The 23,950-nt window shown below is 43.1% G+C and overlaps 1 protein-coding gene across 1 annotated transcript in view; it reads right to left on the bottom strand.

The window, feature by feature from the left end:
* The window catches only part of HNF4A (hepatocyte nuclear factor 4 alpha), a 61,087-nt gene extending 39,136 nt beyond the window's left edge, over positions 1-21,951 (bottom strand). The window contains exon 1 of the mRNA XM_027622630.2: positions 21,799-21,951. Within this exon, the coding sequence (XP_027478431.1) occupies positions 21,799-21,847 (49 nt within the window). The 5' untranslated portion in view covers positions 21,848-21,951. The remainder of the gene's footprint in view (positions 1-21,798) is intronic.
* Between the last annotated feature and the right edge of the window lie 1,999 nt (positions 21,952-23,950).

Here is a 23,950-nt window from a genome sequence, read left to right as displayed (position 1 = left end):
CTGGCAGCAGCTGCTCACACCTCTTACCTGGTCTCATGTGCCATCAGGGAGGACCAAACGCAAAGACAACAGAAAATAAACAGGTGGGACTACATCAAATAAAAAAGCTTCTGTACATAAAAGGAAATCATCAACAAAATGAAAAGGCAACTTATTGAATGGGAGAAAATATTTGCAAATCATATATCTGATAAGGAATTAATATCCAAAATATATAAAGACCTCCTGTGTCATAGGATGGGACAGGATGAGAAAACCATATCCTCTGAAGAATAATTAAAGAACCAAAGGAGTTCTGGGCTGGCTGTTGGGGATGATGAGAGGGTCAGCTTGGCAGAATGGTCAAGCCCACTGCCTTTGAAATATCAGTGCTACCATTCGCATAACTGACCTTGTGAAAATTATAAGCTCTTCAAGCCTTATTTGCTTTGTCTGCAAAATAGGACTCAGTAATAGGACTTGTTAATCAATTGCTTCGTGGAGTAAATGTGATCAACCTTATAACCTGACATATAGTTGCCTATCATGTACTTCTGTTATTTACTGAAGTCAACTTGGGGAAAGAATGCTTGTCTCTTCTTAGAGGCCCAGAAAACAAACCAGGACCAACAGATGAACGGTACAGGGAGGAAGGTGTGTGCCCCAAATTAAGATTTTTCTACCAGATACAATAGTTCTACCAGGGCAGAAGGTGATTTATGAAGTTTTGAGCGTCTTGTCCCTGGAAGCATCAAGCCCAAGCTAAGTGACCACCTGTCAGGAAGAATAGTAAAAGGTTTCCAGCAATCAATCAAAGGTTGAATCAAAGTAGCATCTCCCAGGTGCGGAAGGCTTAAATAAAATTTGATCAAAACCAAATTTGTGTTGGAAAAACTGGATATCCACATGCAAACGAATGAAACTGGACTCTCAGCTTACACCATATATAAATATTAACACAAAATGGATCAAGACCTAAGCATAAGAGCTAAAATTATAAAATTCTTAGAAGAAAACATAGGAGAAATATTCATGACATTGGATCTGGTGGTGATTTCTTTGGATACGACACCAAAAGCACAGGAAACAAAAGAAAAAAATAGATTCACTGGACTACTTTGAAAGCAACAACTCTTGTGCACTGAAGAACAGTATCAACAGAGTGAAAAGGCAATCCCTGGAATGGGAGAAAATCTTTGCAAATCACATATCTGATAAGGGGTTCATATCCAGAGTATATAAATTCCTACAACTCAACAACAATAACAAAAACCAGATTTTAAAATGGGCAAAGGATGTGAATAGATATTTCTTCAAAGAAGATATACAAATGACCAAGAAGCACATGAAAAGACGTTCTGTACCACTAATCATTAGTGAAATGCAAATCAATGCAAAACCACAATGAGATACCACTGCACACCTGTCAGAACGGATATTATTAAAAAAAAAAAAAAACGACCGATAATAATACATGTCGGTGGGGATATGGAGAAATCGGAACACTTTTGGTCTGCTAGGGGGAATGGAAAATAACGCAGCTGCTGTGGAGAGCAGTGTAACAGTTCCTTACAGAATTAAAAATAGAATTACCATATGATTCAGCAATTCCACTCCCCGGTATGTAACCAAAAGAATTGAGAGCATGGTCTGGAAGAGATATTTTACACCCATTTCATAGCAACGTTATTCACAACAGCCAAAAGGTAGAAGCAACCCACATGTCAACTGACAGATAACAAATGTGTGTTTGTGAAAAACAAACAAATGTGATAACAAACAAAATATGATATACACACAAAATGAAAAATGTCATATATATGTATAATGGAATGTTATGTGATAAAACAAAATGTAATATATACATATAGTGGAATATCATTCAGCTTTTAAAAGGGAGGGAATTCTGATACACCATAACATGGAGGAACCCTGAGGACTTCATGCTAAATGAAGGAAGCCAAATCACAAAATGACAAATACCGTATGGTTCCATTTATATGAGGAACCTAGAGGAGTCAATTCTGTAGAGACAGAAAGTAGAATGGTGGTTGCCAGGGGCTGGGGGGAAGGGAGGCATGAAAGGTTATTTTCTAACAGGTACAGAGATTCAGTATGGAAAGACGAAAGAATTCATGGGATGGATGGTGGTGATGTATAACTATGTATAACAATTGTATAACAATGTGAATGTGCTTAATACCTCTAAATTGTACACTAAAAAATGGCTAAAGTGGTAAATTTTATGTTATGTATATTTTACCACAATTTTTTTAAGTTTCAGCAATTTATAAAATGTGTATGTATTTTATATATATTTATAATATATATATATATATATTGCATCATGACCAAGTTAGGTTTATACTAGGAATGCAAAAATTGTTTAACCTGAGAATATTTATTTATTAATTAGCAGATTAAAGGAGAGAAAAACGTGATTTTCTCAGTAGATGCACAAAAAGCAATCAAGAATACTCAGCACTGATTTAAAAACAAGTGGACAAAATTTCTAGCTTACTTAAAAGAAACTTTTAGAACCCCATAAAAGCTACCTACCGAGAGGGTGTTATGCCGAGTGAAATAAGTCAATCAGAGAAAGACATGTATCATATGACCTCACTGATATGAGGAATTCTTAATCTCAGGAAACAAACTGAATGTTGCTGGAGTGGTGGGGGGTGGGAGGGATGGGGTGGCTGGGTGATAGACATTGGGGAGGGTATGTGCTATGGTGAGCGCCGTGAATTGTGCAAGACTGTTGAATCATAGATCTGTACTTCTGAAACAAATAATGCAACATATGTTAAGAAAAAAGAAAAAGAAGAAGATAGCAGGAGGGGAAGAATGAAGGAGTAAGTCGGAGGGGGAGACGAACCATGAGAGATGATGGACTCTGAAAAACAAACTGAGGGTTCTAGAGGGGAGGGGGGTGGGAGGATGGGTTAGCCTGGTGATGGGTATTAAAGAGGGCACATTCTGCGTGGAGCACTCGGTGTTATGCACAAACAATGAATCATGGAACACTACATCAAAAACTAATGATGTAATGTATGGTGATTAACATAACAATCAAAAAATTAAAAAAAAAAAGCTACCTACCGAAAACCTAAAGCACATATCATACTTAAAAAGGTCAAAGTGTTCCTTTAAAGTGAAGAATAAACAAGGTTGCCCCTGTGGCACAGCCTGTGAGTTGTCCAATATTATCTAGTCTCCTTGCCTTCCTGTAATAGAACCTCTGGTTTTCATTTGAGCACGTAAATGCCCTCCAAAAAGATTTAAGTCAAACTAGGTGAGAGCATGCACATATGTTCTGGCCATTGAAATCCAATCAGAAATGTAATGTGGCAGCTTCCAGGATCTTTTCTTAAAGGACAGCTGCAACATGACTTACTCCCTTTTCTTCTTTGTCCCCTCCGTCTTTCTGTTAACAAGGACATGTGGCTGGAGCTCTGGCAGCCATCTTGGACCATGAGGATAAAGACCTCATAGAGATGGAAGAGCAGTATCTGGAAGGAGCCTAGGTTCCTGAGAACTGCCATGGGGAACAGCTGCCATTCTAACCTTAGATTGCGTACATCTGGACTTTCACAGAACTGAGGAATAATCTACCTTGTTTAAGCTACTATTATCTTGTGCCTCAACTACTCATGGGCAAACTAACCCCTATCTGATATGCACATTATTACTGCTTCTCTGTGATATTTTACTGGAGGCCCTAACAATGTAATAAAACAAGAAATTAAAAACAGATATAATAAGAGAATTTAGCAAGGCTACTGGATACATTTTCTACATATTAAAAGCATTTTGGTTTTAATATGTTGAAAATGTAACACCAACAAATGAGAAGATTCAGTTTTAAAACCTATTTACAATAGCAATAACAATGATAAATTATCTAAGAATGAATCAGCTAACAAAAAGCTTTGGATTAATAAAATTATCTAACTTTATTGAAAAACATAAAAGCAGACCTATACCTACCCTTATATAAACATAAATGAAGACCTATATCAATGTGTCATATTCATGGCAGAGGGATTTATTATGTAGAGACGTCAGTTCTTCCCAAATTAATCAATAAATTCAATGAAGTTTCAATTAAAAGCCCAATAGGACAAAGCCACTTAGTACTCAGCAAATTGCAAACACTCAGAATATGGTAGTTGCTTTTACTGAAATCCAGCGGAGGAGATCAATATGCCATTGGTCTCTAACCTTTGTTCTGTCCTACTCAGCATCATCCTAAAATTTATATAAACGAACAAAAAGAAAGACATGCCGTACAATATATAAAGCTCTAGGTACACTGTCAAGCATGGTATGGTTTAAATTAAGATGTACGTGTAAAATACACATTATATTTGGTGACTATGTATCTAAAAAGAACAAAAGTATCTCATTATTTTTTACTGATTAGATGTTGAAATTATAAATATATGATTAAATAAAATATATTATTAAGTGATTTCAACCATTTCTTTTGGGGACTTTTTAAAATTAAACTTTTTATTTTGGTATAATTGTGGGTTCACTCACCTGGGTTTTAAAAAATCTTTTTATTGTTTGAATGTGGCTACTAGAGATAGATAAGTGGACCAGAAACAGATCTACATATATCTGAAAATGGGAGACAAAAAGAAATGACATTGCATTCAGTCAAGAAAGGATGTTCTAAAAAAAAAGAAAGAAGGAAGGAAGGAAGGAAGGAAGGTAGGAAGGAAAACAAAAAGAAAGGTTGTCCTATTCAATAAATGGTGTGGGGCCAATTGGTTATCCATATGAAGAGAAATATAATGGTGTCTATTTCATACCACACACAAAAATCAATTCCTATGAATAAACACCTAAATATGCAAAATAAAACTTGAAGAAAATATTTAGTATAATATCTTCATGATCCCAGTGCACTGCAAGATTTTATGGACAAGATACAACAAGCACAAACCATAAAGGAAAAGATTAGTAAATTTAACGACCTGATTTATAATTTAACCAGAATGTAACTTCCACATAACTGTAAACTTTTCTACAACAAAAGAGGCTCTAAAGAGAGTGAAAAGACAAGCTGCAATCTGATCAAAGATACTTTCAGCTAATATAACTGAAAAAGGGTTTGGATCAAGAATAAACAGTGCCCAGGGCACCTGGCTGGCTCCACGGTGAGACTCTCCACCTCGGGGTTGTGTGTTTGAGACCCACGTTGGGCGAAGGGATTACTTAAAAATAAAATCTTAAAAAAAAAAAAAGAATAAATAGTTCCCTCAAATGATAAGAGGTAAATAATGCAATAGAAAAATGGGCAAAGGATATGAACAAGTGCACTCCCAGTGCAAACTCAAATGACAAAAAGAGCCTTTCCGTCCCATAATAGGGGAAATACAAATTCTCATCTTACATTCATCACCTTTTGGAATCAGGTGCTGGGGAGGATGCGGAGCAACAGGAACCACAGACGCTGCGGACTGAAATCATAGTTGGTGGGTAAGACTGAGAGATCTACCAATCTCTCATCAAAGTGAGGATGTCCACTGCCTGAGATCCATTCCATAAATTCCACTCCTGTGTGTTATCCTAGAGAAACCCGCAGCACGGGTATCAGAATGTTCTTTGCAGCATTGTTCCGAAATAGCGAGAAACGGGAAACAACTTCGTTGTCAAAAACCAGAGTCAATACACTTGGGACGTTCATACACAGCATTTCCAGTGAGTGATCAAGTGCTACTTGTGTTCGCATGGGAAGATCCAAAAAGCTGTGATATGAAGGAACAAAATGAGGGTGCTGAGGGATCAACATACCATTTGACTACATCGTTCACCTTTACAGAATAATAGTATGTACTGTTTATGTAGCCACGGGTAGTAGAAGTTTAAAAACATGTCTGGCAATGACAAACAGCAAAAGTTGACAGTGGTCACCTCTGAGAGGGGTGGCAGGGGGATGAGATCAGAGGGACAAGGGGGCTTCAACGCAAAGTATAATACTCACTTCTCATTAAGACAAAACCCGAATCCAGTGAAGAAATGGTCATGTGGTTAGGATTCCACAAAACTGAGCGATGGGGACGTTAGTGTTCACAGTGTTATTCTCTATGCTTTTCCGCGCGTTTGTAATATTTCCAACTTAAAAGGAAAGAGATTATGAAAAATTTAACTTTCTACCAGCAACAGACGATTTGAATGTAATTTTTAAAAATCATACTACTTAAAAGCAGGAAAGAATGTCCAGTGGAAAAAAGACAGTCTCTTCAACTAGTGGTGTTGGGAAAATTGGACAGCCACATGCAGGAGAATGAAACTGGACCATTTCATTACACCACACACAAAAATAGACTCCAAATCGTTGAAAGACCTAGATGTGAGACAGGAGTCCATCAAAATCCTAAAGGAGAACACAGGCAGCAACCTCTTCGACCTCAGCTGCAGCAACTTCTTCCTAGAAACATCGCCAAAGGCAAGGGAAGCAAGGGCAAAAATGAACTATTGGGATTTCATCAAGATAAAAAGCTTTTGCACAGCAAAAGAAACAGTCCACAAAACCAAAAGACAACCGACAGAATGGGAGAAAATATTTGCCAATGACATATCAGATAAAGGGCTAGTATCCAAAATCTATAAAGAACTTATCAAAGTCAACACCCAAAGAACAAATAATCCAATCAAGAAATGGGCAGAAGACATGAGCAGACATTTCTCCAGAGAAGACATCCAAATGGCCAACAGGCACATGAAAAAGTGCTCCACATCGCTTGGCATCAGGGAAATCCAAATCAAAACCTCTATGAGATACCACCTCACACCAGTCAGAATGGCTAAAATTAACAAGTCAGGAAACGACAGATGTTGGCGGGGATGCGGAGAAAGGGGAACCCTCCTACACTGTTGGTGGGAATGCAAGCTGGTGCAACCCCTCTGGAAAACAGTATGGAGTTTCCTCAAAAAGTTGAAAATAGAGCTACCATATGATCCAGCAACTGCACTACTGGGTATTTACCCCAAAGATACAAATGTAGGGATCCGAAGGGGTACGTGCACCCCAATGTTTATAGCAGCAATGTCCACAATAGCCAAACTGTGGAAAGAGCCAAGATGTCCATTGACAGATGAACGGATAAAGAAGATGTGGTGTATATATACACAATGGAATATTATGCAGCCATCAAAAGGAATGAGATCTTGTCATTTGCAATGACCTGGATGGAACTGGAGGGTGTTATGCCAAGTGAAATAAGTCAATCAGAGAAAGACATGTATCATATGACCTCAATGATATGAGGAATTCTTAATCTCAGGAAACTAACTGAAGGTTGCTGGAGTGGTCGGTGGGAGGGAGGGGGTGGCTGGGTGACAGACATTGGGGAGGGTATGTGCATGGTGAGCGCTGTGAATTGTTCAAGACTGTTGAATCACAGATCTGTACCTCTGAAACAAATAATGCAATATATGTTAAGAAAGAAGAAAAAGAAGAAGATAGCAGGAGGGGAAGAATGAAGGGGGGGAAATCAGAGGGGGAGACGAACCATGAGAGATGATGGACTTTGAAAAACAAACTGAGGGTTCTAGAGGGGAGGGGGGTGGGGGGATGGGTTAGCCTGGTGATGGATATTAAAGAGGGCACGTTCTGTGTGGAGCACTGGGTGTTATGCACAAACAATGAATCATGGAACACTACATCCAAAACTAATGATGTAATGTATGGCGATTAACATAACAATAAAAATTTTAAAAAATCATACTACTTAAAATATCTAAAAAAATATTATTTTTTAAATCTAAGAATGTATCTAAGCTATAGCATTTCTCTGCTTGGGGCAGGGAGAGCTTTCATGGGTGTTAATTTTTTCAAGGGGCTCGGTAATGAGCCATTGTGGGCACACTGGAGATCTCTCTTGAAGTGCCCAATGCACTGTCATGTGTTAAGGATTCTGAGGAGTGCTCAGTGCTGAAATGTGACAACTTCCTTTAATCCAGCTTTTTTCAAACGTCTAACGATAGGATCTGTCTTGTCTGAGTGGCCTTGGGAAAGTCTGACCTCGTGACCTCTACGGTCTGCCATTCCGGTTTTGGCTCTGCCACTAACCTGCTGTAGACTTTGGCCAAATCACTTTTCCTCTTGGAGCTTCGATTTTAGATATTAAATGAGTGTGTGTGAAGTTTAGACTCTAAGATTTCTTACCTATTTCCACATCTAATACCCCACATTGGAGCCCTGTGTTAGGATGACGTTTCCACTTAATTTTATTCCTCCTCTATTAACTTTTTCATTATTTATTTTAAGCAGATTCATGGTAGGAGAATTACAAAAATGCACCGAAGCAAAATAAAAACTGATTAAAATTATCCCACACAGCCCCTATGGGCCCTTTTTCAAAAGGTATGATGATAGCCTAGCATTTATGGAGCACTTACGGGCAAACGCACTGTGCTAGGTTAGGTCTGTCCTTGTCCTCATCTTAGGAGGAGACTGAGGGTCAGAGAGGTACTGTCACGTACCCAAGGCATACACGACTTGCATAGCGCTAACCTGACTCTGCAGCACAAGTTCTCAGCCACAACCAGACAGGGCCTCCCCATTGGAAGGGGGGGAGTCTTCATCCCTGCCAAGATTCCTTTTACCGCCTTGCTCCCTGAGTCCTTCAGGATTCTCTCATCCTCCCAGGGGAGCTGTGGACATTATCTCTTCCAAAAACAAAGTCTGTACCTTTGCCATAGAAGGACCTGTGTCCCTCCCCAAACCCAGTCCACCTTATCTCTGTGAAAACCATGACTTGCCCTGGAGAAGAGGGAAGAAATAAGCCTCTCCCCACCCCAGCTCCACCCCTAAAATCACTGGATTTGGGATAAATTGGGCAGGCTGGAGACAGAAGAATGGGTGTGTAATTAAGTTTCAAATTGACTATTGTTTTATGTGAATGTCTGATAAAGAAAACACAATGGCTGCCAGATGGGGGCTGGGAGGTGAGATTTCCCAAGTGGAGAATTCTAGAAGACAGGACCGGAGTTCTGGAGTCTGGGTCCTCCAGATAGACAAGCAGGCAACAAGGGTGGGGACGCCAGAGATAATTGTAGGGAGGAGAGAAGAGCCAGCCAGGGACATGAGCCCATGAGGTTTGGCTAGGACCGGTCTCTTCAGCATGGGGCATGGAGGCGATGAGTGAGCAGTGAACTCAGTCACTGCTGTGGCATCCAGAGTAACACTGTTCAACAGGAGTACAATGGGAACCTTATATGTTATTTTAAATGTTTCAACAGTAACATTAAAAAATGGTAAATCTATGAACTAGGAGATTGTTCTCACAAATAATGAGCTTTCCCTTGGTCTTAGCAATCAGGGGTCCCAAACTCAATTGCTTTCGGTAGTATATGGAACATGTGGTACATAAATCAATCTCACAATTTCCTGTAAGAAAAACAGTGCAGCAAACAGTGGTTTATGTTCATCAGTAACTTCAGTGTAGGGGCAGTGAGGAATGGTGGGAACGGCCCCAAATTAGAGAAAGCACACCCAAGCTAAATTGCTCCAGTCAACTCTTGCCTCATGACGATGGGGGACCAGTTTTGCTAGAGCTTCCCAACCCCCTTTTTTTTGAAAGGAGCAGGAAGTTGGGATTTTTAAAGCCTGGTAGTCAATTCAAATCGTATTCCAAAAAAACCCCAAACTGGGTGGGCTGGATCTCAGCCTCTGATCTCCATTAAATCCTTGACCATGTTTTACAGAGAAGGAAACTTGGGTTCAGGGCAGTCAAATATTTTCCTAACTCACAGCAACAAAGAGCTGGCTCTTCTGGTCATTTCGACTACTTTTCCTAATAACCAGCATTGATGTTTTTCCCCCCCACTATTCTTATTGAGAATTTACTAGGTGCTGAGTTCTGTGCTGAGCATAGGATACCATGAAGGAGGTACTGTTTATGACGTCAGATTTAGAGAGGGGAAACCAAGGCTCAGAGAGGTGGAGTAAATTGCCTGAGGTCACACTGTGTGGCTTGAACTTGGGTCTCTATTTGATTAGACGAGTCTAGATGCTCCCTCTGGCTGCACTTCTACTACACAGCACTGAAGAAACTCAGAGACCAAGGAGCCCAGTGGTTTTCACCCTGGGGCTCCTCCAAACGGGCTGGGACTACAGTGTGGGCAGCTTCCTACACCTCCACACTTGCTTTATTTATTTATTTTTTTTAAGATTTTATTTATTAGACAGAGAGTGAGAGAGGCAGAGGGAGAAGAAGGCTCCCCGCGGAGCAGGGAGTCGATCAGGACTCGATCCCAGGACCCCAGGATCACCACCTGAGCCGAAGGCAGACACTTAACCGACTGAGCCACCCAGGCGCCCCTCCACTCTTGCTTTAAACCGAGGGCCTCGGTTGTATCATTCCTATGAATTGACTTCCGGGTAAGATTTTGTTTGAAGAGAGATTGCCGCTGCCATTCTTTTTTTTTTTTTTTTTTTTTTTTGCTTGTTTAAATTTGAAAACCACTGACCTGCCATGGCCCCTTGATTTACAGAGGAGGAAACTGAGGCCCAGAGGTAGCAAGTGCCTTTGGTCCCTCTGCAAGTCAGGACCAGAGCCAGGACCAGAACTGGGTCCTGCAGGCCCAGCCTGGAAGCAAGGCCCCGCCTGGGAAACTGCCCACCGGATGTGCCAGGGCCTCCCTCCAGCGTCTCTGGGCTCTGCCCAGGGAAGGGCCAACTGTTCCCTCTGTGTCTCACCACAGGCTCCGCCCTTCCTCATGCCTGTTTGGATAACTTTTCGACCCGTTCCTTTACAAGCTCTCCTTGGGGTGTGGCTGCCTCGGCCGCAGGGCCCAGGGAATCCTGGGGCCTTGGCAGTGTGGTGGCCCAGGCTTGGCCAGTCCCACAGCAGACAGTTGTCAAATAGTGGCTGTCTGGGCAGAGGGAGGCCTGTTTACCCAGGGCAGAGCCCAGACAGAAGCTGCAGCTTCCTCCCCATGCCACTGGCCCATCCAGCCCCTCAGCATACTGACACAACTGTCCCTGGCTGTAGTGGCTCATCTGACGAATTTTTATGGAGCACCTACTGTGTGCCAAGCACTGTTCTGCATGCTGAGGATTTAGCAGGCAGCAAGAGGCCAGATTCCTTGCTCTAATGGAACTTCCACTGTAGTGAAGGAGACAGATGAACGCACAATCCCAGAGCTGTAGGAGATAAGAGGATTGGCAGTAATGGGTGGAGGTGGGGTGGTCTTAGATTTGGGTGATCAAGGAAAGGCCGCTCTAAGTGGAAAACTTTCAAGCTAAGACCAAACCTCTGAGAAGAAATCCATTACGGGAAGATCTGGGAAAAAGGTGTTCCAGGCAGAGGGAACAAGCACAAAGGCCCTGGGGCAGGAATATGCTTGGAGAGATTAAATGATTGTTAAAAAGGCCAGTGTGGCTGAACTAGAGTGAGCAAAGGGAACAAAGACAGGAGAGCCCAGCAGAGGGGCAGACAAGAGTTGGGCTGCGTGGGGCCTCTCAGGTTAGGGAGAAAAGAACTCAGGTGCTGCAAAGTACCGAAAGGTGTTCAGCAGGGATTTTGAACACGAATGTATTCTGAATTTCTCCTGTAACTTTAACTTTGCTTTTTCTCTCTGGGGCTTTCTGTTCCAGGACTCTTGTTTTCAGGTACGCTTGAGAGTGTTTGAAATAGGGTTTCCTTATTCTCTTTTCCTTTTTAATTTCATTTTTCTTTTCAAAAATTTAATCAAGGCTGTATAGGTGCGCAGTTGAAAGAAAGCAAATACGTTCACAAAGCTGATAATCAATAATAGTAATTGTTCACCTTCTCTTCCCTGAATCTGATTCCTACCACCCAGCGGCAACCACCTGCAACTGTTTTAGCTAGTTTTCCTCTGTATTTCTACATACCATGGTTATAACACTACTTCTTGATTTTTCAGTCTTAGATGTAATGTGTTAACTTACTAAGAGGAAAGATCCTATAGAACTATTTCCCAATTTGGAGATAAGTCAATATTCAGTGTTTTCATATACATACCCACATTGCTATCATTGCTCTTATCCACAGCTCATGTTATCTGTATATGAACCATGAGCTTTCCCTCCATTATCTCAGTTAATCTTCACAATAACACTATAAAGTATGTGTTGGTCAACATAACGACAATACTAAGACTACATCCAATGACACTGGTTGCACCTGCAGAGCTATCCTGAGAGGTAAGTAGAATTGGCATTATTCACCCATTTTTCAGAACACATGGAGCTCAAAATGACAAAGTTCTACCTATCACCGTGGAGGGCAGTGGTTAAAATAAAACTTATCTTCTAGCCAAGATGGAAGGAGCTGGGGTCCCTGTGTGAAGGAGATAAACTCTTCTATCTTACATTTTGGGTTGGTTTATTACACCAGCCAGCATTGCCCTGACTAATACAATGCCTGGGTTTGAATCCCAGCTCTGACTCTTGTAGTCTATGTGGTTTGGGGTAAGTTACATCTCTGAGCCTTTGTTACCCCTTCTGAGAAATGGGTATGATGGCAGTACCCACCTCAATGGGCAGTTGTAAGAATTAAAGGAAGTAATCGTTACAAATTGTTTAGGACAGTGCCTGGCCCATAGTAAGTACTATAGAAGTGATAAAATAAATCAGAACTAGAAGATGAGGGACACCTGGGTGGCTTAGTCGGTTAAGCATCTGCCTTCAGCTCGGGTCATGATCCCAGGGTCCTGGGATTGAGCCCCAAATCGGGCTCCCTGCTCAGAGGGGAGCCTGCTTCTCCCTCTGCCTGCCATTCCCCGTGCTTGTGCTCGCTCACTCGCATTCTCTCTCTCTCGCTGGCAAATAAATAAATAAATAAATCTTAAGGAAAAAAAAGAAAAGAACTGGAAGATGAATTTACCAAGACCCAGATCTGGGCCACGTGATGTCAAGTTCAGTATCTGACCCCAAAGACCTAGACATCTGTATTTCTCTTCACAGTTTTTATCATACCTGCATATTACCTGTACTTTATTTACCTGTAATTATTTACTTGATATGTTTCTTTCTTTTGAAGACATATATTAATTTTCAAAAGTATTAGTGCTTTAGTATGCTAGTTATAAAATTTTCTAACACACAGTAATATAAAGTCAGTAAGATTTAAAAATGTTTGTCCATGTACTCCTAAAATCAGCCCTACCCCTTGGGTACACCTAAGGAAAAGTATACTATTTTTAGGTCTATAAAGAATCTTTGGGAACATTCTGTCCAGTGGCTTTGAAACCATTTTGACCATGACCCTATAAAACAGGGACTCTGAAGCCTACCTGCCTGGATTGGAACCTCAGCATTTCCTCTTAAATGCCTGTATCACTTTCGCTGAGTGACTCAACCTCTCTGTGCTTCCATTCCCTCATCTATAAAATGGGAATGGCAATATTAGCAACCACTTCACAGGGTCACTGTGAAGATAGGAGTTAGTATGTGTAAAACTCCAGTAAGCACTTTATAAAATTTTGCTGTGATCACAACCCCACACACACATCCATAAACATGCATAAATGAAACAAAAGTCTCACACATGTAAAATTTACTCACTACAGGAGATGGACGAGGATGTTTTCTATTCTACTTTACTTCATTTTTTAAAATGTGGTCATCTTTGTGAAATTTCACTTATCTGTTTCTGACTTATAATTCACGTACTTGTCTGTATGAACATTATTATACTTCAGTGAAAATATTTTTTAAATGGCACGTTTTTCTTAAAAGACTTTATTTATTTTGAGAGAGAGAGAGAGTGGGCAACCAGGGGAAAGGGGCAGAGGCAGTGGGAGAGAGAATCTCAAGCAGATTCCTCGCTAAGCGCGGAGCCCGATGTGGGGCTCAATCTCATGACCCTGAGATCATGACCTGAGCGGAAATCAGGAGTCCGGATGCTCAACCGACTGAGCCACCCAGGCGCCCCAAAGAGTACATTTTTATTCAAAGAAAAGGCAAAAAATGATAATGAAAGAAGCCAGCTGAATATATGAACAGCAAATGTGCTGAAATTATTTCATCTACCGTAGTGAGGGGACATTAACAGACTCGGGGTCCCTAATAGCTGGGACATGCTGATCTATAATTTCCAATAAAGACTGTTGAGTTAAATTCTAGGAATAATATATCTGCCTAAAATAAAAAAAAAAAATGTGCTTCAAAGGCTTTTAAAAAATCATATATTACAGCAAGGGTCAGCAAACTAAAACCTCTTGGCCAAATCTGGCCCACTGCCTATTTTTATAAACAAGGTTTTATTGGAACACAGCCCCATTCATTCATTTACATGTTGCCTATGGCTACTTTCATGCAGCCAAGATCCTACAATAGCAGAGCTGAGTGGTTGCCACAGTTCCTACCTGACCTGCAAAGCCCCAAATATTCACCATCTAGTCTTTTAGAGAAAAACTTTGCCGACTCCTGCGTTCAAGTTATGATTCAAAGCCCCTAAGCTTAAATTAAATCTTTTTCTATTTATAGCTTGTTCTAGTCTATTCATAAGTCTAGCAAATTTTAACAATTATATTTCCCCCAAGAGTTTACTTTGAAAAATTTCAAACCTACTAAAGATTGAAAGAATAGTACAGTGAGCACTGACATATCCCTCACCGAGATTCACCAATCAGTAAGTAGCATCCGGTCTCATCTGCTTTATCACTACCTATGGACCTGTGCACTTTTCTGTTGAAATGTTTGACGTTAAAAATTGTATATTCACATTTGCTATACATATCTGACTGTGTTGTGTGTGTGCCTGACCCCATGCTAGAGGTGATCAACTGTATGGCAACAAATTCATGTTCTTCCTTCCATAGTTTAGAGCGATTCCTGGAAGACAGCTGGCCTATAGGGACCATGCATCCCAGATTCCTCTGCCTTTGACCAACTTCATGTAACTAGTTCTGACCAATGGAATGGGAACAGAAATGACAAATGTCATTCTGAGTCAGGGCCACTTCTGGGGTCCCTGAATGACAGAGGTAAATAAACTTCTAACTTCCATTTTGGGTTTGTTTGTTACATCAGCTAGTGCTGCCCTAAATCAGAAACCCAATAAATTGCATGAGCCATGAATGGGTGAAGATTGCAGCTTGAAACACACTGACTGGTCCTCTGGCTTTCCAAACGCTGTTGAACCGTGGAGCCCTTTCATCAAATGTTCCATTCAAAGACAGCATGCAGCTTCTCTGGTTGAACCAGAGGTTGTGAGTGGGGGAGGCTAGGAGCCTGCTTCATTTGAACACCCACACTGGCCTCCAAAGTGAACCCTGGAGCATCCTTCTTGACTCCTTGGGCTCCAGTGAATATTGCATGATGACTTCTGAATAAGGAACACGCCCTCTTTTCTCAGAAGACGAGGCAGAAAGCCAGCAGAAGGACTTGAGTGGGCTCATAAACAGCTGCCTGGATTCAAGGCAGCTCTGCTCCCACCATGTCCATGCCTCCTGTCTGCTCCCCACAGGCCCAGACTCATGAACCAGGCCCCTGAGAACAGATCCCTCCGACTGGCTTCAGAAGGCATCTGAAGGCCGGAACTAAGCTTTGTTCTGACTCTCCACCCAGACAATTACATCCTGGAACAACCAGTTACATAGCATTCATTCATTTCAGTGTATCCCCCAGCTGCTAAAAGATGCCTAGCATATTCAGTCCCTTTCCCACAGTAGGTGCACACTCTACAGGTATTATAAAAATCATTAAAATGTATATAGCACTTTCTACATGCCAGACACTCGATACTTTCCAAATAGAAACCTCACTGGATTCTCATAGCAGCCCTCCAAAGTGGGTACCACCAGTATCACCCCATTTGACAGATGAAGAAGGTGGCAACCCCAAGCCTGACTCTGGGGTCTGAGCTGCTAATCACATCAGATAGATCCTCAGAGGCGACTGTAGAGTAACAGGTGTCGCTGAAAGAATAAAGATTTGGGGTCAGGCAGACTAGATTTTCATCACTTATTTGCTGTGAGATACAGGAAAACTTACTTAACAACTCTGAATCTCATTTTCCCTGTTTATAAAGCAAGGATAATACTTCTCACCCTGCTGGGTCACTGCAGGGATTAAAAGGGAAGAAACAGGGGCGGTGCCTGGCTGGCTCAGTCGGTGGAGCACGCGACTCTTGATCTCAGGGTCATGAGTCTGAGCCCCACACTGGGTATAGAGATTACTTGAATAAATAAATAAAACATTAAAAATAAAAGGGAGAAAGCATCTAAGGTAACGGCAGAGTCCTGCCTGTTACATAGGAAGGGCTTTAATGGGAACAGATTCCTTTCTTCTTTCTAGGCCCACCCTCATGCTAGAGGCATGTGAGTCAGAAAGAAATGGAAGGCACAGTTCATACATGTGAGCATCTCATAATCTTTTATGGGATCTTTTTAGGGACAAGATAAATCTTTCATAGAACAATCAGAAAAGTCCCAAGATACTTTCGATAAAGGATGGAATCAATTGCAGTCAAGTACAAGTAAAATCCTTGCAGGGTATACCAGGCTCTAGGCCTCTGCATATGATATTCCCTTCCTTCTCTTCTCCTGGCCGATTCCTGCTACACTTTGGGTTTTAGCTTAGATATCAGGCCACTTCTCCAGGATCAAAAGGTCCTTGATCCCTTGCCCTCCTCCTAAGTCCCTCTGTGTCCCCACAGTGCCCTATCCAACCACATCCTGTCACTCTGTCTTTGATTGTGGCTGGGCCATCTGTCTTCCCTACCAGATGGGGTGCTCTCCAAGATCTGAAGCCACGTTTCATTCTCCTCCATCACACAGTACCTAGCAGAATGCCTGTATTCCATAAGCCCTCAGTAGAGGTTTGTTGAAAAATGAACATGGGAACAGTGACTTAATGAATACAGGAGCCTCCTGGGTGGAGATAGGATCCACTCTGGGCATTGACATCCTCCCTTTATAAAATGGGACAAAATAAGATGATGGTTTCTATACTTTAGCTCATCTGGACCCAAAAATCTCATACGGAACCTAATAAAAAATAAAGATTCTTGAAACTCACCCCAAGAGATTCTAATTCACCAGGTCTGGGGTGGAGCTCCAAAACACGTCATTCTAGGATTTTCCATATGCAGTTAGGTTTCTGAACTAGTGAACCATAGAGGCTGAAACGGAGTTGAGGTGAAACGGGCAGAGGTACTAAGAGAGGGGAGACAAGGGAAAAGGGTGGGGGAGTCTATACTTGGGGAACGAAGAACGGGAGCAGCCATGCCTGACGTCCAACACAGTCCTATAGCTGGCCAACATCTGGCCTCCTACCCAACTTTGGGCCCATCAACCCTTCAGAGAAATGAAGTATTTTATAGTTTTGATACTTTCCTCCTTCATTAGCTCATAGAATCCTCACAACAACCAAATTTCATTTGATGGATGAAGAAATTCAGAATCAGAGGGCTGAAGCAAAGTGTCAACCATTGTACAGCTTTTAGCGGGAGCGCCACTTAATCAAACTGCCTCTGACAACAGCCTCTGGTCTGGCCTGAGGCTGATACTATTAGTCAAGGGAACTAGATCCACCTACCCAGGAAAAATCAGGCTCATCTATTACTTAGATATCCTGCCCTCATGGAGGATTGTTGACCAGTGGCCAAATCACCCTCTGGCTCCTTATTTGTTCTGTTCTGAGCACTTGTAGGTGCTGCTAACCCAGCCCAGCCTATCTCATCCATCCATCCATTCACTCACCCATCTATCCACTCTTCCACCCATCCATCTACCTATCCATCCATCCACCCATTTATCCATCCATCCATCCATCCATCCATCCATCCAACCACCCATTTACCCATTCATCCACCCATCCATCCACCTATCCATCCATCCATCCATCCATCCATCCATCCATCCATTCATCCACTTATCCACCCAGTTACTTATTCATCCACTTATACATCCATCCACATATCTCTTCATCCATCCCATCCATCTACTTATTCATTTATCCATCATTCACCATACCTACCCATCCACCCATCTACCCACCCACCCATCACATCCATTCACTCATCCATCCATCTTCTCATTCATTCATTCAGTAAGCCTCTATCAAAGTCAACACAGGACCAGGTCCTGTGGTTGCCTGTAGTAAAACAACAAGGATCAGCAAATACAGATCTTGCCCTCAGGAGATTTGAAATGCTTACAAAAATGACAAACTCCCAAAGGACCAAAACAAATAATTAAGGGAATCTAAGGGAAGCTTGTTAAAAGAAAAGACATAGGAAAGGGTCAGAAAATAGTGACGCCAAGAGTCTGGTTAGCACACGATAAGCACACTATAGCATCTTATCCTCGTAATTGCTAAGGGCAGCTCCAGATGAGCCTCTGAGCTAGTTCCTGAATCCAAAGTAAACATGACAACATAAGAGTCACAGGATATTCAGTTGTGGCACACACCGTGCAGCAGCTGTTCGTGCTTCCTCATAACACAGTAGTGCTGTATGTGCCCAGGGCACATTTAGAAATGTCTGGAGACATTTTTGGTTGGCACAGCTGATGGGGAGGATGCTATTGGCACCTAGTGAGTCAAAGCCAAGATAGCAGCTAAATGTCTGAGAATGCACAGGACAGCCACCACAATAAACGTCCAAGCCAAAATGTGAATAGTGCTGAAGCTGAGAAATCCATTCTGAGAGAACCCTGATTGTTTGCGGCAGCATTGTGCCAGACCCCAAGAAAAGAATATCGTTGGTCTAAGCCAACCTTGGCTTTCCCATTTCTTTCCACTAGATTCTTGATCTCAGCTTTCCTTAAGCCAGGGAAGTCTGCTGGGAGGTTTTGGGGGAAATTTTTCTTTTTGATAAAAAAAAAACAAGTGCTTCAAGGAATATCCCTTCCAGCTTCGGGCACTTGAAGGTAGACATGATACCTGATAATGTACCAGCCATGTTGGGTCTGTAAAGCCAACATGGTGAGCAGGGAGAGAGGAAGAAGAGCATGGATCTGGCTGACATTGCTGACCATTGTCATAGGGTTGTTTCTTAAGACCTTCTTCAGTCCATTCATCCAACAAATGTTTATTGAGCATCTATTCTGTGCCAGGCACTGCGTGAGACTTGCGAGGCCAAACAAACCACTGATAGTCCCTGACCTCATGGAGTTTATAGTTGAGTGGGGGATACAGACAACACAACACACACCAATGCTATCTGATCCAAGTCATGATGAGAACTATAAAGGAGAAGCCAGTGTGCCATGAGCACATCGCAAGTTCAGGGGAGGGTCAAGTTCACCCAGCATCACCACACCACAGATCAGCCCCTTAAAGACTGTCCTACCAAGGTTCAAAAATGTGAGACAGCAAGTGAGATTTACTGCACACTTGCTCAGTGTCAGGCACTATTCTGAGCACTTACGTATTAACTCTCATGATGCTAACCACAATCTTGCCAGCCAGAGCCTCTCCTGAGGCTCTGCTATGTACCACGTCCCTTACCCTGAAACTTACCTCTGCAGTTACAACCGTGGGGGTGGGGGTGGGGTTGGTATTTTCTTTTATCAGAAAGTACATTGTTCCTAGAGCTTCCCAGTATACTTCCCTAGCTCATTTTATAGGTGAAACATGAGGGCTCAGAGAGGGGTAGGCCACACAGCTTTAAAGGGAGGATGCAGATCCAGGATGCTAACCCAGATTTATTTCCTCTAAAAAGCAAGGTCTTTTAGCTACTACCATGTGCACGCGCACGCGCACTCACACACACACCAACAAATGCCCAACTGTCCCGGGCCAACAATGTTCTTTTGTTGATGTGTGCTGCAAATCTGGCCATAGGACCTCTCCTTTCTCTGCCCAGGCAGATCTGTAGCTTAGTCAAGAGGATCACAAATGGACTAAAGTCAGATGATTTTTTTTTTTTTTAACAATCCTGAGTTTTAGTTTTCTCTTCTATTCTTGGAGGTAACAATGTTGTTTATCTGGAACAACTGTTGTAAGAATTAAATGAAGTAATAGGGCATAGAACATCCATCCATCTAAACATCTATCCATCCAACCATTCAACAAATGTGTGTTGCACACTTGCTTTGTGATGAGCACTGTGTAGAGGTCAGGATGAAGGCATGTGAGGACACCCTACAAAGTCCATAGACCTGGGAGACAGTGAAAGGCTGTCAGGTATTATTATAGTATCCCCTGGGAGGAATGTGGGGCGCCTTCTGTTCAACTCTAGCCTAGGCTTGTGGCCTGGTGCTCTCCTTCCTCAGAAGCTGACCATCTGGTCCCTATGCAGACAGTCTTTCTCTGGCTACAGGGTCAATCAAGTCTTACAATTGTGTTTTAACCTTGGATGAAGCACCTAAGGCATGCTTAGCCCTTCAGCTATGGTATCTCCTCTCACTGCACCACCCTCTGTGAGATAGGTCCTGTCAGGTCTCTCCATTTTGCAGGTGGGGAAATAGATTCATAGAGGCGAAGTAACTTGCCCAAGGTCACATAGTGGGTGTGCGAGATGGATCCCCAGGTTATTTTGGTTCCTCAGCCTCTGCTACTTCTCCTGCCCCCCTCCCCACCATCTCATACTTCGGCTTGATGGCAGATCAAAGAAAGATCCCCTGGACCAGTCAAGAGACCGGTCCCCGATTCCTTGAGGCCATCTATCCTCAGCTGATGACAATTTTAAATAATATTTGTTGAGTCCTTATTATGTGCCTGGTGCCAAGAGCTTTCATCTTCTGCCGTTAAGACACCATCTCTCCACGGCAAAGAGAGGGCAACTGAGGCACACAAATGTTGAACAATTTGTCTAAAGTCATAAAACTAGAGCCCGGATTCCAGAGGGAAGCACTATGTGTGTTTGTGTGATTTAAATCAATTTAAAAACTGCACCTAATTTTTAAAAATCCAAAATGTGCAAAAAAAAACATTAAAAAATATTTCCTCAGTGATAAAACTCTGTTACTCATCTCTTTCTGTCCTTCCACTGGTTTTCTATACAAATACAAACGTGTGTGTACATACACAGGCGTATATCCGTTCTGTTATCGGAAATGTAAAATGCTACACAGAGTTCTTTAGTTTATTTTTTTCACTTAGTGTAACCTGGAGGCCCTTCCCTATCTGCACACAGATCTGCATTTTTTCCCCTCAACAATGGGATAGCACTCCTCTCTAAAGATGCATCATGTTTTGTTTACCCATCCTTGACGGCGGGACTTTTGGGTTACTTCTAATCATGAGGTCACCCCAGGAACAAAGCCTGAGGTTTCACCATCAGGAACACACTCTTTCCTAGCCTTGCACCTCAGTTTCATACATTTAGCACGAGATCATTTCCCCTTCCCGACGCCCCACGCTCGGTGTTGCTTGAAGTGGTTTCCCTTTGGTGAATTATCCAGAGCCGACGGCCCTCGTCAGAGGGGTGGGCCAACCCTCCCTTTGGGTCCCATCCCACCTGGACCATGATCCAGCTCTATGCTAGGCCCAGCAAGGCTCCCTGTCGGCTCCTCCCTGTCGACTCGTCCCTGGTAACCTGGGGATGGCAGTTCCAGCCTCACCCTCTGCGGAATTTTGTGGAAAGACCGCTGGGATAGATCCCCAGGAAAGCAGTCTCTCTTGGCAGGCGAAATGAGCTACCCCTGCTCCATGTTCCTCCAGCCCCTCCCAGCACTTCCCAGACCAAAAATGCCATGCCCCTGTTTAGGACTTTAGTGAAGCCAGTCACATGCATCGCCCGGGCGTCCTGCCATTCTAGAAGAGCCCTTAGAGAGCCTTTGGCTCTTTGGAAACACAGAGTGGGGCATCCATGGCCTCCCAAACTTGACCATGGTCCTGCCCTGTCCAGTCCTCCCCCAGCCCCGACCACTGGTCCCACTCACCATAGGGACTCTCCACTGGAGCCCCGAGGGGCGCGTTCACACTGACCATGGCCGAGCCCACCCAGCCAGAGACGCGGGGGCATGGAGGAGCCGGGCCCCACACACAAGGGCAGCGGGGCCACGGGAGCCAGTCCACCAGGAAGGCAGTGAGTACGACCAGCTGCCACTGCCTGGTTATCTTATTGATTCTTCTAATCACCCAAGGTGGGTGGATACGTTAAAGAGTAACCAGTCACTTAGGGAACCTGCGGCTGAGGCCTGTCACTGTTACCATCGCAACGGCAACCTGGCCAGCCCCGAGGTCCACTTGGGCCCTCGCCCTGCACTCTGGGGTTGCGGACACCTGGAGCCAGATATAGGGGACACCAGCCCCTCACCCCAGCGTGAGGTAAGGGACTGGCCAGTAGGGGATGAGGAGGTGAGAGTCCAACCTGGGTTGGGTTTTATGGCTCCACATAATGGGTGTGGCATGTGGCAGGAGTGAGGGTGGGCGGAGAAAAGGAGCAGTGGAAGCCCGTAGGTATTGAACCCCTACTGGATGCTGGGAGTTGCACACGGGCATCACCGTGTTTAAGTTAAACCTCAGGGAGGAAATGGAGCCGCAGAGAGAAGTTGCTTTGCCTGCAGTCCCAGCTGGCAATCCAGGGGAATTGCAGTACCATTACAAACCACAATGTCCCCTTCATTACATGTATTTACTGAGCACCCACTGTATACCAGTCCCTGTGCTGGACTCCACTTCTGTATCCAGAGACACAGAAATGAGCAAAGTAGGCATCGTCAGGGCGCCTGGGTGGCTCAGCCGGTTAAACGTTTGCCTTTGGCTCAGGTCATGATCCTGAAGTCCCAGGATTGAGCCCCTCATTGGGCTCCCTGCTCAGCAGGGAGTCTGCTTCTCCCTCTGCCTCTCACCCTGCTCTCTCTCTCTCTCTCAAATAAATAAATAAAATCTTAAAAAAAAAAATAGGCATCATGGAACTTGTGGACTACTGGGGGAGAGGGGCATTTGCCAGACAATATTAAAGATTCTTCAAAGATATTATGACACAGATATGATTACAAACTGGAGAGTCCTGTGAGGGATGGAGAAACAGGTCTGACTCCAGGCCCCTGGTCCATTGGTCTCCTTCCCATTCCAAAGGCAACCTACTGCAGAAATCTGCATTCTGCCCTCCGACTGCAGAACATTTCCATGACCCCCAAGAGTTCTCTCTCTCTTTTTTAAAGATTTTATTTATTTATTTGACAAAGAGAGACACAGAGAAAGAGAGAACACAAGCAGGGGGAGTGGGAGAGGGAGAAGCAGGCTTCCCGCTGAGCAGGGAGCCCGATGTGGGGCTTGATCCCAGGATTCTGGGATCATGACCTGAGCCGAAGGCAGATTCTCAACGACTGAGCCACCCAGGCACCCCCCAAAAGTTCTCTTTATTCTTCTGCCATTAATCCTCTGGCACCTCCCACTCTAGGCGGCACTGATCTGCTTTCTGTCACTCTAGATTAGATTTGTCTTTTCTAGAATACCATAGAAATAGAATCAGACAGCGTTCACTCTTTTGTGTCTGACTTCTTTGACTCAGCATGTTGATGAGATTCATCTAAGTTCATGTCCCTTTTTGCTAAGTAGTATTTCACTGAATGGATATACTGTAAATTTGTTCACCCATTCACCTGGTCATAGTCATTGGGATTGACAGTTTGGGGCTATTATGAATCAAACAGCTATGTATAGTCATGAACAAGGCTTCATGGAGACATATGTTTTCATTCCCTTGGTTAAATTTCCAGGAAAGGAATTGCCAGTTGATATGGTATGTATATGTTTAATTCATAAGAAACTCTCAAATGGTTGTCCAAAGTGGTCGTACTATCTTGTATTCCTGCCAGTAGGGTAAGAGAGCTCCTGTTAGCTCTTCATCCTTATCACTACTGATGTCAATCTTTTTAACAATGTGATGTGATCTTTCCTTTTGCTTTCATTTGTTTTAAACTAGTTTTTTTTTTAATGAAAATGTAATACATTCACATGTTAAAAGTGAAAGTTGCACAAACATGGGGCACCTGGGTGGCTCAGTTGGTTAAGCATCTGCCTTGGGCTCAGGTCATGACCCCAGGGTCCCAGGATCAAGCCTGGCATCGGGCTCCTTGCTCAGTG

The sequence above is a fragment of the Zalophus californianus genome, chromosome 8, assembly GCF_009762305.2.
Source record: "Zalophus californianus isolate mZalCal1 chromosome 8, mZalCal1.pri.v2, whole genome shotgun sequence".
NCBI classification, from domain to species: Eukaryota; Metazoa; Chordata; class Mammalia; order Carnivora; family Otariidae; genus Zalophus; species Zalophus californianus.
This window is presented reverse-complemented; position numbering and strand designations above follow the sequence as displayed.